This window comes from Chiloscyllium plagiosum, chromosome 13 (genome assembly GCF_004010195.1).
Source record: "Chiloscyllium plagiosum isolate BGI_BamShark_2017 chromosome 13, ASM401019v2, whole genome shotgun sequence".
In the NCBI taxonomy this organism is placed as follows: domain Eukaryota; kingdom Metazoa; phylum Chordata; class Chondrichthyes; order Orectolobiformes; family Hemiscylliidae; genus Chiloscyllium; species Chiloscyllium plagiosum.
The window spans coordinates 84,087,124-84,102,062 of NC_057722.1; the positions used below are offsets into that span (position 1 = coordinate 84,087,124).

The 14,939-nt window shown below is 44.5% G+C and overlaps 1 protein-coding gene across 1 annotated transcript in view; it reads left to right on the forward strand.

The window, feature by feature from the left end:
- henmt1 (HEN methyltransferase 1) overlaps window positions 1-14,939 on the forward strand; it is a 103,738-nt gene that overhangs the window by 75,654 nt on the left and 13,145 nt on the right. The window contains exon 4 of the mRNA XM_043701672.1: window positions 7,651-7,833. Coding sequence (XP_043557607.1) covers window positions 7,651-7,833 — 183 coding nt within the window. The remainder of the gene's footprint in view (window positions 1-7,650; window positions 7,834-14,939) is intronic.

Here is a 14,939-nt window from a genome sequence, read left to right on the forward strand (position 1 = left end):
CAGGAGGCAGTGGTCAGAAAAGAGCACAGGCTTGACGTCGGTGGAGCTGACTGAGAGCGTTCGGGACACAAACAGGTAATCTGTCCTTGAGCAGATAGACCCGTCTGCCCATGACCAGGTGTATCTACGCTGTGCTCAGTCTGCAGGGGTGTTGAAGACGTTGTGCAGCTTGGCATCTTTGACCGTTTCCATCAGGGCTCTGGATGCGGAGTCCAGTTTACTGTCTCCCCCGCCGGATCGTCCATCTGCATCAATGATACAGTTGAAGTCTCCGGCCAGAATGACTGGTCTGGATGTAGCCAGCAACAGTGGAAGCTGCTGCAGGACGGCCAACCATTCACTCTTACCCACTGGGGCATACACATTAATCAGTCTCAGGGGAGCATTCCTGTACATGACGTCATTGACAAGGAGGCGCCCGCCCACCATCTCCTTAACCTCGGAGATGGTGAAGTTGCCTCCTCACAACAGGATATCCAGGCCGGAGGCGCAGCTATCGTTGCCCCCCGACCAAACTGACGGCCCATGGGGCCTCAAGCTCGACCATCTCCTGTAGCTGCTGAGGTGCGGTATCCCACACTCCTGCAGAAACAGGATGTTGGCTTTAACGTTGGCCAGGAAGGTCATTGTAGAAAACACATCGCGTAGCACATTGATACTGGCAGTTTTTATCCCCATTTTAACAGTTTACGAGGTTACCAGTGTCCATTTGCTGCTGGTCTTGCCTCTCTGGGATAGCTGTGTGCATCCCCGTGGTGACAGCAAACTGCTGGACCCTCCCGGGGCTGAGGTAGCTGTCCTGCTTCACGCTGGGGCCATTTCCCCGCTCTGGTGTCTTCGGGTTGGGCCCAGGGCCCACACAGTCCAGTTCTCTGTCTGACAGCGGGGCTGTCACAGGACCGCTGCTCCCAGTTACCTGGAGCTGTGGGGCTGTGGGTACCTCTTGGTTCTCACTGGGTGGGGGAGTGGTCTTTACCCGTTCTCTCAGAGGGATCGTCTTTTCCTGTTTGGGCGGTGCTGCCCTCCTTTTTCCCCATGGCGGTCTGTCTCTTCCTCTGGGGACAACCCTCCTTGTGCCTACCCTCACCATCCGAAGAGTTGCCTGTATCCTCGTCGTGTAGATGTCGTTTCCCCTTTTGCTGGGTGGCTTTGGGAGCCTGGCAAGGTTTCTTCTTCCTGTTTTTGACAGTAATCCAATCCTCTGCCTCCTTTGTTCCCTCCTCTTCCATTTCCTCCGTCTTGAAGGAGCTTGGATCGGCTGCTGCACGTCCCCGCTGTCTGCCATCTGCTCCGCTCCAGTCTGCCCTTCCTTCTGGATGCCACCAGACACCGTTCCCATGCTGTTTTGTGGTACCTTGCTGGTCTTATGCGGTTCTCGGCTTGTGTTGCCACTTCCGGCCATCTGGGCATAGGTGGTGGCCCCTCGTCTTGGGCAGGCCTTGTACATGTGGCCTGCCTCTCCGCACACGTTACAGTTCTTGGCCTCTTTACATTCCTTGGTCAGGTGGCCTTCCTGCTTGCAGTTTTGACAGATGGTCACCTTACAATCCGTCGCCATGTGGCCTGACCTCCTGCAGGTTCGGCCTACGTTCGGCTGCCCTGCGTATGTCAGGTAAGCTGGAGGGTGGGTGGAGGATGTTCCCACTGGCAGCGACCTTCAGGGTTACCCTGACCTGCCACTTGCGGTCCAACTACTCGGAGAGTTCAGCGGCAGCGAGGCCAGGCCCATCCATCGCAACACCGGGGACAGGTAGAACCTCAGTACGTAGTGACACTTGGCGTTTGCATACCGGGGATCCACGCACAGCTTGATTCAACCACACACAAAGGTGGCCATCAGGATGATGGTGGGGGCATTGGGTGTGTTTTTTCCCCCGTTGGCCAGATCTTTATACATAGAGTCCCTTCGGACCCGGTCCATCTTTGACCTCCATATAAATTGGAAAATGGCCCGGGTGACTGCAGCGGCACAGGTTCTGGGAATAGGCCAGACCTGTGCCACGTATAACAGCAATGACAGTGCCTCACACCTGATGACCAGGTTTTCTGCTCAGGTCAAACCTCAATACAAACCAGCCATGCAAATATCATGGTTCTCTTAGCTGGAATTTCTTAAGCTAACAGCTTTCTACAGATGTGGTCACTATGAAGCACACTGCCCTGACCCTGCATCTCTGTTTTATTTACTTAGTTCTTAAAAAAGTTCCTACAGCTCTTTTAGTTCATATTTCTCCTATTTACTTTCACACTGAAAGTAACCCGTAAGAGTCAAATTAGCAGCTTTTACCAACCAATGAACTTGTGATTTTCCTGTGATATCACTTTTTTTGTTCTGACTGGGCCCCAGACCCATTGCTTCAGTTTATACTGTTCAAAAAATAAGCAAGGAAAAAGCACTGCTTCCCCTCTGCGCCTAATTCCCATGCTGTTTCTAACCTCACAAAGAGATGTCACAAGATAAGAGCCAGTGGTGTTGGAGGTAATATATTGGCATGGGTAGAGAAATGGCTAATGGGCAGGAAACAGCAAGTGGGAATAAGGGATTCTTTTCAGATTGGCAATCTGTAGGGTGGCATGGTAGCTCAGTGGTAAGCACTTCGGCCTCACAGCACAAGGGACCCGAGTTCAATTCCTGCCTCGGGTAACTGTCTGTGTGGAGTTTGCACATTCTCCCGTGTCTGCGTGGGTTTTCTCCGGGTGCTCCGGTTTCCTCCCACAGTCCAAAGATGTGCTAGCCAGGTGAATTGGCCATGCTAAATTGCCCCATAGTGTTAGGTGCATTATTCAGGGGTAAATACAGGGTAAGGGAATGGGTGCAGGTGGGTTACTCTTCGGAGGGTCGGTGTGGACTTGTTGGGCCGAAGGGCCTGTTTTCATACAGTAGGGAATCTAATCTAATCCCCAAATTATATATTCACGCAGTCAGTCTATCTCTCACACCGGATGTGGTCTCTCGTTCCTGTGCATGCAGAGCTTGTTGATCTGACTACCCCACTGTTGTGCTGTGAATTTACCCAGAATCAGGTGTTCCTAATCCACTCTGGCCACATCATGTATAATTTTAATGAAATCTTCCTTGCCCCCAAATCAAAACCCTTTTTTGCAGACCATCTTTTTTCATATTTCATAGCAAATATAGTGTTGTAGTTGCAATCACTGAAATGCCCTCCCACTTCCACTTCGAATATGTGCCTGACTTTGCTCCCCATAATTAAGTCCAGCAACTTGTTAAGCCTTCTGGGAGTTGGTATTATAAACTCTCCTGAATACCGTGCAAAATCTGTCCCCTCTAAACTGTTGATAGTCTGAAATAGGATAGATTTGAGTTGTTTTCCTTGGAGCAGAGAAGGTTGTTGGGGGGGAGGCATGATTGAGATATATGAAATTATATTGCCGTGGGTGTTTAGACTGGAAGCTACTCTCCCATGGTGAAGGGATCAATGACCAGGAGGCATGTATTTAACGTAACGGGCAGGAGGTTTAGAGGAAATTGAGGAAAAATATTTCATTCAGAGGATAGTGGGAATCTGGAGCTAACTGCCTGATAGAAATAGAGGCCAAAACACTAAAAAAAACTTCAAGAAATATTTAGATGTGCACTTGCAATGCTAAAACATACAATATAAGATAATCAGAGGGTTAGATAAGTTGGACAGTGAGAGCCTTTTTCCTCAGACAGCGATGGCTAGCACAATGGGCCATAGTTTTAAATTGAGGGGTGATAGATATAGGACAGAGGTAGTTTCTTTACTCAGAGCAGTAGGGGCGTGGAACACACTGCCTGCAACAGTAGTAGACTCGACAAATTTAAGGGCATTTAAATGGTTATTGGATAGGCATATGGACGAGAATGGAATAGCATAGGTTAGATGAGCTTCAGATTGGTTCCACAGATTGGCGCAACATTGAGGGCCGAAGAGCCTGTACTGCGCCAAAATGTTCTATGTTCTACAAGTCCAATAAGCAAGTGCTGAAAAATGGGTTTAAAATAGCTTGGGACTTAATTGACCAAAGGGCTTTTTTATGTGCAATAGACCTCTATGACTCTGTTCATCATGAACGATTCGAGTACAGGATCGGAGATGTATTGCTGCAGTTGTACAATGCCTTGGTGAGACCAGATCTGGAGTATTATGCGAAGTTTTGAAATGCTGAGAGACTTGGGTCTTTTCTCATTTCTGACTGGGAACACTATAGTACGAGTACTATAGATGGGTCAGTTTTTGTCCAGTGTGTGCAGGAGGGCTTCCTGACACAGTATGTAGTCAGGCCAACCAGGGGTGAAGCCACATTAGATTTGGTACTGGGTAATGAGCCCGGCCAGGTGTTAGACTTGGAGGTAGGTGAGCACTTTAGTGATAGAAAGGAATAGGTGTATACCACTGGGCAAGAGTTACAGCTGGGGGAAAGGCAATTACGACGCGATTAGGAAAGATTTAGGAAGCATAGAATGGAGAAGGAAACTGCAGGGGATAGGCACATTAGAAATGTGGAGCTTGTTCAAGGAAAAGCTACTGTGTGTCCTAGATAAGTATGTACCTGTCGGGCAAGAGAAAACTGTAGAGCCCGGGAGCCGTGGTTTACAAAGGAAGTGGAATCTCTGGTCAAGAGGAAGAAGAAGGCTTATGTTAGGATGAGATGTGAAGGCTCAGTTAGGGCGCTTGAGGGTTACAAGGTAGCCAGGGAAGACCTAAAGAGAGAGCTCAGAAGAGCCAAGAGGAGACATGACAGGTTGTTGCTGGATAGGATCAGGGTAAACCCTAAGGCTTTCTATAGGTATTTAAGGAATAAAAGAATGACGCGAGTAAGATTAGGGCCAATCAAGGATAGTAGTGGGAAGTTGTGTGTGGAGTCAGAGGAGGTAGGGGAAGCACTAAATGAATATTTTTCAACAATATTCACTCTAGAAAACGACAATGTTGTCGAAGAGATTACTGCGATACAGGCTACTTGACTAGGTGTGTTTGAGGTTCACAAGGAAGAGGTATTAGAAATCCTGCAGAGTGTGAAAATAGATAAGTCCCCTGGGCCGGATGGGATTTATCCTAGGATCCTCTGGGAAGCCACGGAAGAGATTGTCGAGCCTTTGGCATTTGTCTTTAAATCGTTATAGTCTACAGGAATAGTGCCAGAAGACTGGAGGAAAGCAAATGTGATTCCCCTGTTCAAGAAGGGGAGTAGAGACAATCCCAGTAATTATAGACCAGTGAGCCTTACTTCAGTTGTTGGTAAAGTGTTGGAAAAGGTTATAGGAGATAGGATTTATAATCATCTCGAAAAGAATAATTTGATTAGGGATAGTCAGCACGGTTTTGTGAAGGGTAGGTCGTGCCTAACAAACCTTATTGAGTTCTTTGAGAAGGTGACCAAACCGGTAGATGAGAGTAAACCGGTTGATGCGGTGTATATGGATTTCAGCAAGGCGTTCGATAAGGTCCCCCACAGTAGGCTATTGTACAAAACGTGGAGGAATGGGATTGTGGGAGATATAGCAGTTTGGATCAGTAATTGGCTTGCTGAAAGAAAACAGAGGGTGGTGGTTGATGGAAAATGTTCATCCTGGAGTCCAGTTACCAGTAGTGTACCACAAGGATCGGTGTTGGGTCCACTGCTGTTCGTCATTTTTATAAACGACCTGGATGAAGGCATAGAAGGGTGGGTTAGTAAATTTGCAGACGACACTAAGGTTGGTGGATAGTGACGAAGGATGTTATAGGTTACAGAGAGTCATAGATAAGCTGCAGAGCTGGGCTGAGAGGTGGCAAATGGAGTTTAATGCGGACAAGTGTGAGGTGTTTCACTTTGGTCAGAGTAACCGGAATACAAAGTACTGGGCTAATGGTAAGATTCTTGGTAGTGTAAATGAGCAGAGAGATCTTGGTGTCCAGGTACACAGATCCTTGAAAGTTGCCACCCAGGTTGACAGGGTTGTTAAGAAGGCATACAGTGTTTTAGTTTTTATTAATAGAGGGATCGAGTTCTGGAACCATGAGTTTTGTACAGCTGCAGCATAACCTCATGGTTCCAGAACTCGATCCGCACTTGGAGTATTGTGTACAGTTCTGGTCACCACATTACAAGAAGGATGTGGAAGCTTTGGAAAGGGTGCAGAGGAGTATTACTAGGATGTTGCCTGGTATGGAGGGAAGGTCTTATGAGGAAAGGCTGAGGGACTTGAGGCTGTTTTTGTTAGAGAGAAGAAGGTTGATAGGTGACTTAATAGAGACATATAAGATAATCAGAGGGTTAGATAGGGTTGACAGGGAGAGCCTTTTCCAAGAATGGTGACGGCGAGCACGAGGGGGCATAGCTTTAAATTGAGGGGTGATAGATGTAGGACAGATGTCAGAGGTAGTTTCTTTACTCAGAGAGTAGTAAGGGTATGGAATGCTTTGCCTGCAATGGTAGTAGATTCGCCAACTTTAAATACATTTAAGTCGTCATTGGACAAGCATATGGACGTACATGGAATAGTGTAGGTTAGATGGGCTTCAGATTGGTATGACAAGTCGGTGCAACATCGAGGGCCGAAGGGCCTGTACTGCGCTGTAATGTTCTATGATCAGAGGATTAGATAGGGTAGACAGAGAAAGACATTTTCCTGGGATGATAACGTCAGCTTGTGTGAGAAGGCATAACTACAACTTGAGGGGTGATAGATTTAAGACTGATGTCAGAGTCAAGTTCCTTTCGCGGAGAGTGGTAAGGGCGTGGAATGCCCTACCTGCTAAGGTAGCCAACTCAGCCACATTAGGGAGATTTAAACAATCTTTAGATAAGCTCATGGATGATTTTGGGATAGTGTAGGGGGACGAGCTGAGAATACTCCACAGGTCGGCGCAACATCGAGGGCTGAAGGGCCTGTTCTGCACTGTATTGTTCTATGTTTTGTCTTACCTGAGGAAGGATATTTTTCCTATTGGACTGAATGTAATAAAGGATTACCAAACTGATTCCTGAGATGGCACGACTGACATATAAAGAGTTGCTAGATCCGTTAGGAATATATTCACTTGAGTTTAGAAGAATGAGGAGGAGTTCTCCTAGAAACCTATGAAGTTCTAACAGGACTGGACAAGATATATGCAGAAAGGATGTTCCTGATGACCTTGGGTCCAGAACCTGGCTTCACAGTCTGAGAATACAGGATGGCAGTTTAGAACTGAGATGAGGAGAAATCTCTTCACCCAGAATGTGGTTAGCCTGTGGAATTCTCTGTCATAGAAAGCAATTGAGGCCAAAACATTCAATGTTTACCAGAAAGAGAGGCAATTCTGATGGCTAAAGCAATCAAAGGAGATGGAAAGAAAGTGGGATCTGGATACTGAGGTGAAAGATCAGCCATGATCATATTGAATTGTGAAACACTTTGAACGTCCGAATGGCCTACTCCTATTCCTGTTTTCTAAGTTTCTCTGTTTCTTTGAATGGCAGAGCAGACTCAAAGGACTGAATGGTCTACACCAATTTTATGTCTTATGATTTTGTCACCTTAGCAAGAGCCAATGGGGATGAGCACAAAATACTGACCTTACCAGCAATGTGCACTTTTTCTATAAAGGAATAAGAGATATATTTCTCAGTTTAACTATTCATGTTAAAGTCAAATTCCTTTCATCTGACTTTGCTCATTTTCTGTTTCCATTTCAGAGTAGAACACCTAAACATCTCAGAGGTTGAGAGATTTTCAGAGGTGGTGTTTGGATACATGAATCCAGCAGTAGTTGTAATTACAACTCCAAATGCAGATTTCAACCCCTTACTTCCAGGAATAATGCGATTCAGACACTGGGACCATAAATTTGAGTGGAGCAGGGCAGAATTCCAAGCTTGGTGAGTGTAGAGGGCTGCAAATATCCCATACTATTGTCGATTATAAAATAAGGAACCAAGCTAAATAGAGGCATACAAATATCAGAGAGTCACAGAATCTCAGAATTATTACAAAGCAGATGGATGGCATTCAACTGATCGCACCTACACTAGCTCTGTTGTCTTGTCTGGTTCTATCTAGTGCTAATCTCCTGCCTTTTTTTTCCATGTCTGTGCGCACCCACTCCTATAAAAGAAAATGTTGAATGCATCAGTTGAACCTGTCTCCATCACAATTCCAGGCATTCCATACACCAACTACTCACTATTTGAAACGGTGTTTTTCTCACATCACCTTTGCTTCATTTGCGTGTCACTTTAAATGTAGATCTCGAAACAAAATAAATGAGTAAGCCAATGACTATTGGATGGAATAGAAAATAATAGAGGAGATAATTCAAGGAGTCATTTGGTCTGGTTGGTCATTCTTATTGGATTTCAATGGAGAGTATGAACTGAAATTAAAGCTGCCTTGATTTAGAGTTCAGGACCTTTTACAATGGCTGAATCAATTTATACCATTATAAGCTTATAATGTAACACTTTATTTGAAAGTCTTTTGAAAGTCCCTCCACACAACTTTAGCTGGACTACAATGTATTATTGTGAACGGTTACAATCCTGAATCATTAATTCTGATTTTCTCTTCACAAAACTGTCTCTAACCTGCACAGTGCTTGCAGTATTTTTAGCTTATTGTTCAAATTTCCAGCATTTATGATATTTTGCTTTTGTTTTAAATTTACAATTCTTCAATTCTGTGGCAGTATTCTCATTTTGTTTTATTTATTCATGACATGAGGGTGTTTATTACCCATCCCTAATTACCCTGGAGAATATGAGCTGCCTTCTTGGACTGCTATTGTCCATGTAATGTTGATGCACGCAATGTTGTTAAGGAGTTCAAGGATTTTGACCCAGCTACAATGAAGTAACAGTGACTTGGTTCCAAGTCAGATGGTGCATGATTTTGAAGGGAACTTACAGTTGGTGGATTCTCACGCATTTTCAATCCTTGGCCTGAATGGTAGAGATTGAGGGTTTGGAAAATGGTATCATGGGATGCTTTCGTTACTACAGTCCATCTTGTGGATCATACATATTGCTGTCATTGTGCATTGGTGGTGGAGTTCATGAATGTTTAAAATAATTCTGGCTTTGTATCAAGCTTCTGAGTGTTTTTTGGAGCTGCAAATAGAGAGGATGTAAGAGGTGAGTTACTCAACACAAAATGCCTAGCCTCTGACCTACTCTTGCAGCCACAGTACTTGAATGGTTGGCCCATTTCTTTCATGATCAGTGGTTAAACACCAGGATGTTGATAGGGGACTCAGCAATGATAATGCTGTTGATTGTCAAGGGCAGATGGTTAGATTCTGTCTTATTGGAGATGGTCAATGCATGGTAATTAAGTGGTGCAAATGTTATTTTCCACTTCTACCCAAGCCTGGATGTTGTCAAGGTTTTGTTGCACGTTATCTTGTGCTGCTTCAGTAATTGAGAAGTTGTGAATAGTGCTGGACAAAGAACGTTACAGCACAGGAACAGGCCCTTCGGCCCACCGATACTGCATTGACACATAATGCCTTTCTAAATTAAAAGCCTTTTTGCCTCTATGCAATCTGTATTCCTCTATTTGCTGTCTATTCATGTGTCTGTTAAGATGCCTCTTAAACTTTGCTATTTTATCTGGCTAACCACTACCACCTATGAAAGTGCATTCCAGGACTTACTATCCTCTGTTTAAAAAAAATCTGTGTCTCACTTCTCTGTTAAATTTACTCCCTTTTACCTTAAACCTATGTCCCCTAGTAATTGACATTTCTACCATGGGAAAAATACTCCCGTAACCATTCTAACAATGCCTCTCATAATTTTGTAAACTTCTATTAGGTTGCGCCTCATCCTTCTGTGTTCAAGTGAAACAAGCCAAGTTTGTCCAATCTCTCCTCATATGTAATATGCTGCAAACCAGGTAACATTTTGTTAGCTGTTTCTGTATCCTCTGCATCCTTTTTGTCTGCCGATTCTTAAACAACAAACCCAAACAACTAGATACAACAAGCCCAGAAACTCTAGCCACACTACCTAACATCAAAGACATCTTGGAGATGACTACCAAACTACTCTGACCCCTTGGCATCATGGTAGCCCACAAACCTGCCAATACACGAACACCTACTGACGAACCTAAAGAATCCTGTATCAACAATCAGCAAAACGAATGTCATTTACAAATAGCATGCAAGGACTGTAACAAACACTACATCAGACAGAGAGGCAGAAAACTAGCCAAAAGGATAGAACATAACAGCACAGGTCAGGCCCTTCAGCCCTTGATGTTGCATGGACCTGTGGAATCAATCTGAAGCCTATCTGTCCTACACTATTCCCTTTTCATTCGTATGTTTATCCAATGACCATTTAAATGCCCTTAAAGTTGGTGAGTCTATAACTGTTGCAGGCAGAGCATTTCATGCCCCGACTGTGCTCTGAGTAAAGAAACTCTGACATCTGTCCTATGTCTATCACCCCTCAATTTAAAACTATATCCCCTTGTGCTAGCCATCACCATGCAAGGAAAAAGGCTCTCCCTGTCCACCCTACCTAACCCTCTGATTATCTTACATATCTCAATTAAGTCATCTCTCAAACTTCTTCTTTCTAATGAAAACAGCCTCAAGTCCCTTAGCCTTTCCTCAAAACCTCCCCTCAATACCAGGCAACATCCTAGTAAATTGCCTCTGAACCCTTTTTGACCCTTCCACATCCTTTCTGTAATGCGGTAACCAGAACTGTACGCAATACTCCAAGTGCAGCCGCACCAGAGTTTTGTACAGCTGCAGCATGACCTCGTGGCGCCGAAACTGAATCTGTCCACCAATAAAAACCAACATACCGTATGCTGCCTTAACAACCCTATCCACCTGGGTGGCAACTTTCATGGATTTATGCACATGAACACCGAGATCTTGTTGCTCATCTACAATGCAAGAATCTTACCATTAGCCCAGTACTCTTTATTCCTGCTGTTCCTTCCAAAGTGAATCACCTCACACTTTTCCATTTTAAACTCCATTTGCCACTCCTCAGCCCAGCTCTGCAGTTTATCTATTGTCCCTGTGTAACCTGCAACATTCTTCAGCACTAGCAAGTTTTGAGAAGATTTGTAGCTCAAAGTGAGATTCTGGATATAGGTTTGCTCACTGAACTGGAAGGTTCATTTTCAGATGTTTCGTCACCATTTGAGGTAACATCATCAGTGAGCCTCCGGATGAAGCACTGGTGGCATGGCCCACTTTCTATTATGTGTTTAGGTTTCCTTGGGTTGGTAATATCATTGCCTGTGGTGATGTCATTTCCTGGTCTTTTTCTCATGGGTTGGTAAATGAGATCCAAGTCAAAGTATTTGTTGATAAGAGTTCCAGCTGGAATGCCACACTTCTACGAATTCTCATGTGTGTCTCTGTTTGGCTTGTCCTCTGATGGATGTGTTGTCCCAGTTGAAGTGGTGTCCTTCCTCATCTGTATGTAAGGATACTCGTGAGAGTGGGTCATGTCTTTTTGTGCCTCTGAGAACCTTTTCCAATAATTTCCCTATCACTGATGTGAGGTTCACAGCTCTGTAATTTCCAGGATTATCCCTGATACCCTTCTTAAACAATGGGACAACATTCAGTATTCTCCAGTCCTCTGCGACCTCCCCTCTGGCCACAGAGAAAACAAAGATGTCTGTCAATGCTCCAGTAATTTGTTCTCTTCCATCCCTCAATATTTTGGGATAGTTCCCATCAGGACCTGGGGTCTTTTCTCCCTTAATACTGTTTAAGACGCACAACACCTTTTTCCTGCCCCAGCTTGCAATCTGTCTATATCCCACTGCAGCCTTTGACAGTCCTCCTCACTATCTGCAACTTTGCCAATTTTGGTGTCATCCGCAAGCTTACTGATCAGACCACCTACATTTTCCTGCACATCATTTATATATTAGAAACAACAAAGGTGAACAGCGGCAAACCACTAGTTACCTCCATTCTGAAAGGCACCTTTCCATTCTCCATCTTCTCATGGTCACAGGAATGCGCTGGCAGACAGCAAGCTGGTTTGAAGCGTGTCTACTTCAAAGCCAGAAGTATCCGAAATAAGGTAGGTGAGCTTGCAGCATGGATAGGTACCTGGGACTTTGATGTTGTGGCCATTTCTGAGACATGGATAGAGCAGGGTCAGGAATCAGTGTTGCAGATTCCAGGGATTAGATCTTTCATTAAGAACAGGCAAGGTGGTAAAACAGGGGAAGGTGTGGCCTTGTTAGTCAAAGATAGTTTAACGGTGGCTGAAAGAACTTTTGACAAGAACTCTTCTATTGAGGTAGTATGGGCTGAGGTTAGAAACAGGAGAGAAGAGGTAACACTGCTGGGAGTTTTTTATAGGCCTCTGCAGAGTTCTGTGGACGTGGAGGAGAGGATTGGTAAAATGATTCTTGGTAGGAGTGAAAGGAAAAGGGTGGTCATTATGAGGGAACTTTAACTTCCCCAACATTGACTGGAAATGCTATAACTCCAGTACGTTGGATGGATCAGTTTTTGTTCAATGTGTACAGGAGGGTTTCCAGACACAGTATGTTGAAAGGCCAACAAGAGGGGAGGCCACACTCGATCTGGTGCTTGGTAATGAACCAGGCCAGGTGTTTGATTAGTGGTAGGTGAGCACTTTGGAGAGAGTGACCATAATTCAGCTACGTTTAGTTTAGCGATGGAAAGAGATAGGTACATGCCCCAGGGAGTGGCAATTAAAATGTGACTAGGCAAGACTTAGGATGCATAGAATGGGGTAGCAAAATGCAGGGGATGGGGACAATCGAAATGTGGAGCTGGTTTGATAGTCTTGATAGCTATGTCTTGATAGCTATGTCCTTGTCAGACAGAGAGGAAGTGATAAGGTAAGGGAACCATGGTTTGCTACAGAAATTGCATATCTTGTTAAGCAGATGAAGGAGACTTATGTGATGCTGAGACGAGGTGGCTCAGATGAGGTGATGGAGAGTTACAGATTAGCAAGGAAGGATTTAAAGAGATTTAAGAAGAGCAAAGAGGGAGCATGACCAACCTTTAGAAGGTAGAATAAAGGAGAATCTTAAAGCTTTCTATAGGTATGTGAGGAATAAAAGGATGACTAGGGTAAGAATAGGGCCAATCAAAAACAGAAGTGGGAAATTGTGTGTGGACTCTGTGGAGATCGGAGAGGTGCTAAACGAATATTTCTCATCGGTTTTCACTCAGAAAAAGGAGAATATTGTAGAGAAGAATGAGATACGAGATACTGGACTAAAAAGGATCGAGGTTCGTAAGGAAGAGATGTTATCAATTCTTGAAGACGTAAAAGTACACAAGTCCCTGGGCCGGATAGGATTTATCCAAGGATTCTCTGGAAAGCTAGGGAGGAGATAGTAGAGTCTTTGGCTTTGATACTTGAGTCGTCATTGACTACAGGTTTAGTACCGGAGGACTGGAGGATTGCAAATGTTATTCCCTTGTTCAAGAAGGGCACTAGAGATGACCAAAGTAATTGTAGACCAGTGAGCCTTATGTCTGTTGTACAAAAGGTTTGGGAAAGGATTAAAAGAGATAGGATTTATAATCATCTAGCAAGCACCAATTTGATTTCAGATCGTCAACATGATTTCATCAAGGGCAAGTCATGTCTCACAAACCTCATTGAGTTTTTTGAGAAGGTGACCAAGCATGTAGATGAGGGTAGGGCATTTGATGTGGTGTACATGGATTTCAATAAGGCGGCCTTTGATGAGGTTCCACTTGGTAGGTTGTTGGAGTAAATGCAGAGGCATGGAATTGAGGGTGATTTAGCAGTTAGGGTTAGGAACTGGCTTTCTTTAAGAAGGCAGCAAGTGGTGGTTGATGCAAAATATTCTGTCTGGACAGTGACTACTGGTGTGCCACAAGGATCTGTTTTGGGAGCACTGCTGTTTGTCAATTTTATAAATGACTTGGATACAAGCATAGGTGGATGGGTTAGTAAGTTTGCAGATGACACTAAAGTCGGTGGAGTTGTGGACAGTGTGGAAGAATGTTGCAGGGGGAACTTGGATAAACTGTAGAATTGGGCTGAAAGATGGCACATGGAGTTCAATACAGATAAATGTGAGGTGTTTCACTTTGGGAAGAATAACAGGAAGGCAGAATACTGGGTCAATGAAAAGATTCTTGGCAGTGTGGATGTGCAGAGGGGTTTTGGAGTCCATGTACATAGATCCCTGAAAGTTGCCACCCAGGTTGATAGTTTTGTTAAGAAGGAATACGGTGTGTTAGGGTTTATTGGTAGAGGGATTGAATTCCAGTTGTCATGCTGCAACTATACAAAACACTAGTGTGGCCACACTTGGAATATTATGTACAGTTCTGGTCGCCCCATTACAAGCGGGATATGGAAGCATTGGTAAAGGTGCAGAGGAGATTTACCAGGATGTTGTCTGGTCTGGAGAGAAGGTCTTATGAGGAAAGGCTGAGAGACTTGGGTCTGTTCTCATTGGAAAGAAGAGGGCTAAGAGGGTATTTGATAGAGGCATACAAAATTATTAGATAGGGTAGACAATGAAAGTCTTTTTCCTAGGATGATGACGTCAGCTTGTATGAGGGAACACAGAACATAGAAGAATACAGCGCAGTACAGGCCCTTCGGCCCTCGATGTTGCACCGATCCAAGCCCACCTAACTTACATTAGCCCACTATCCTCCATATGCCTATCCAATGCCCACTTAAATGCCCATAATGAGGGAGAGTCCACCACTGCTACTGGCAGGGCATTCCATGAACTCACGACTCGCTAAGTAAAGAACCTACCCCTAACATCTGTCCTATACCTACCCCCCCTTAATTTAAAGCTATGCCCCCTTGTAATAGCTGACTCCATACGTGGAAAAAGATTCTCACTGTCAACCCTATCTAAACCCCTAATCATCTTGTACACCTCTATCAAGTCACTCCTAAACCTTCTTTTCTCCAATGAAAACAACCCCAAGGGCCTCAGCCTTTCCTCATACAATCTTTCT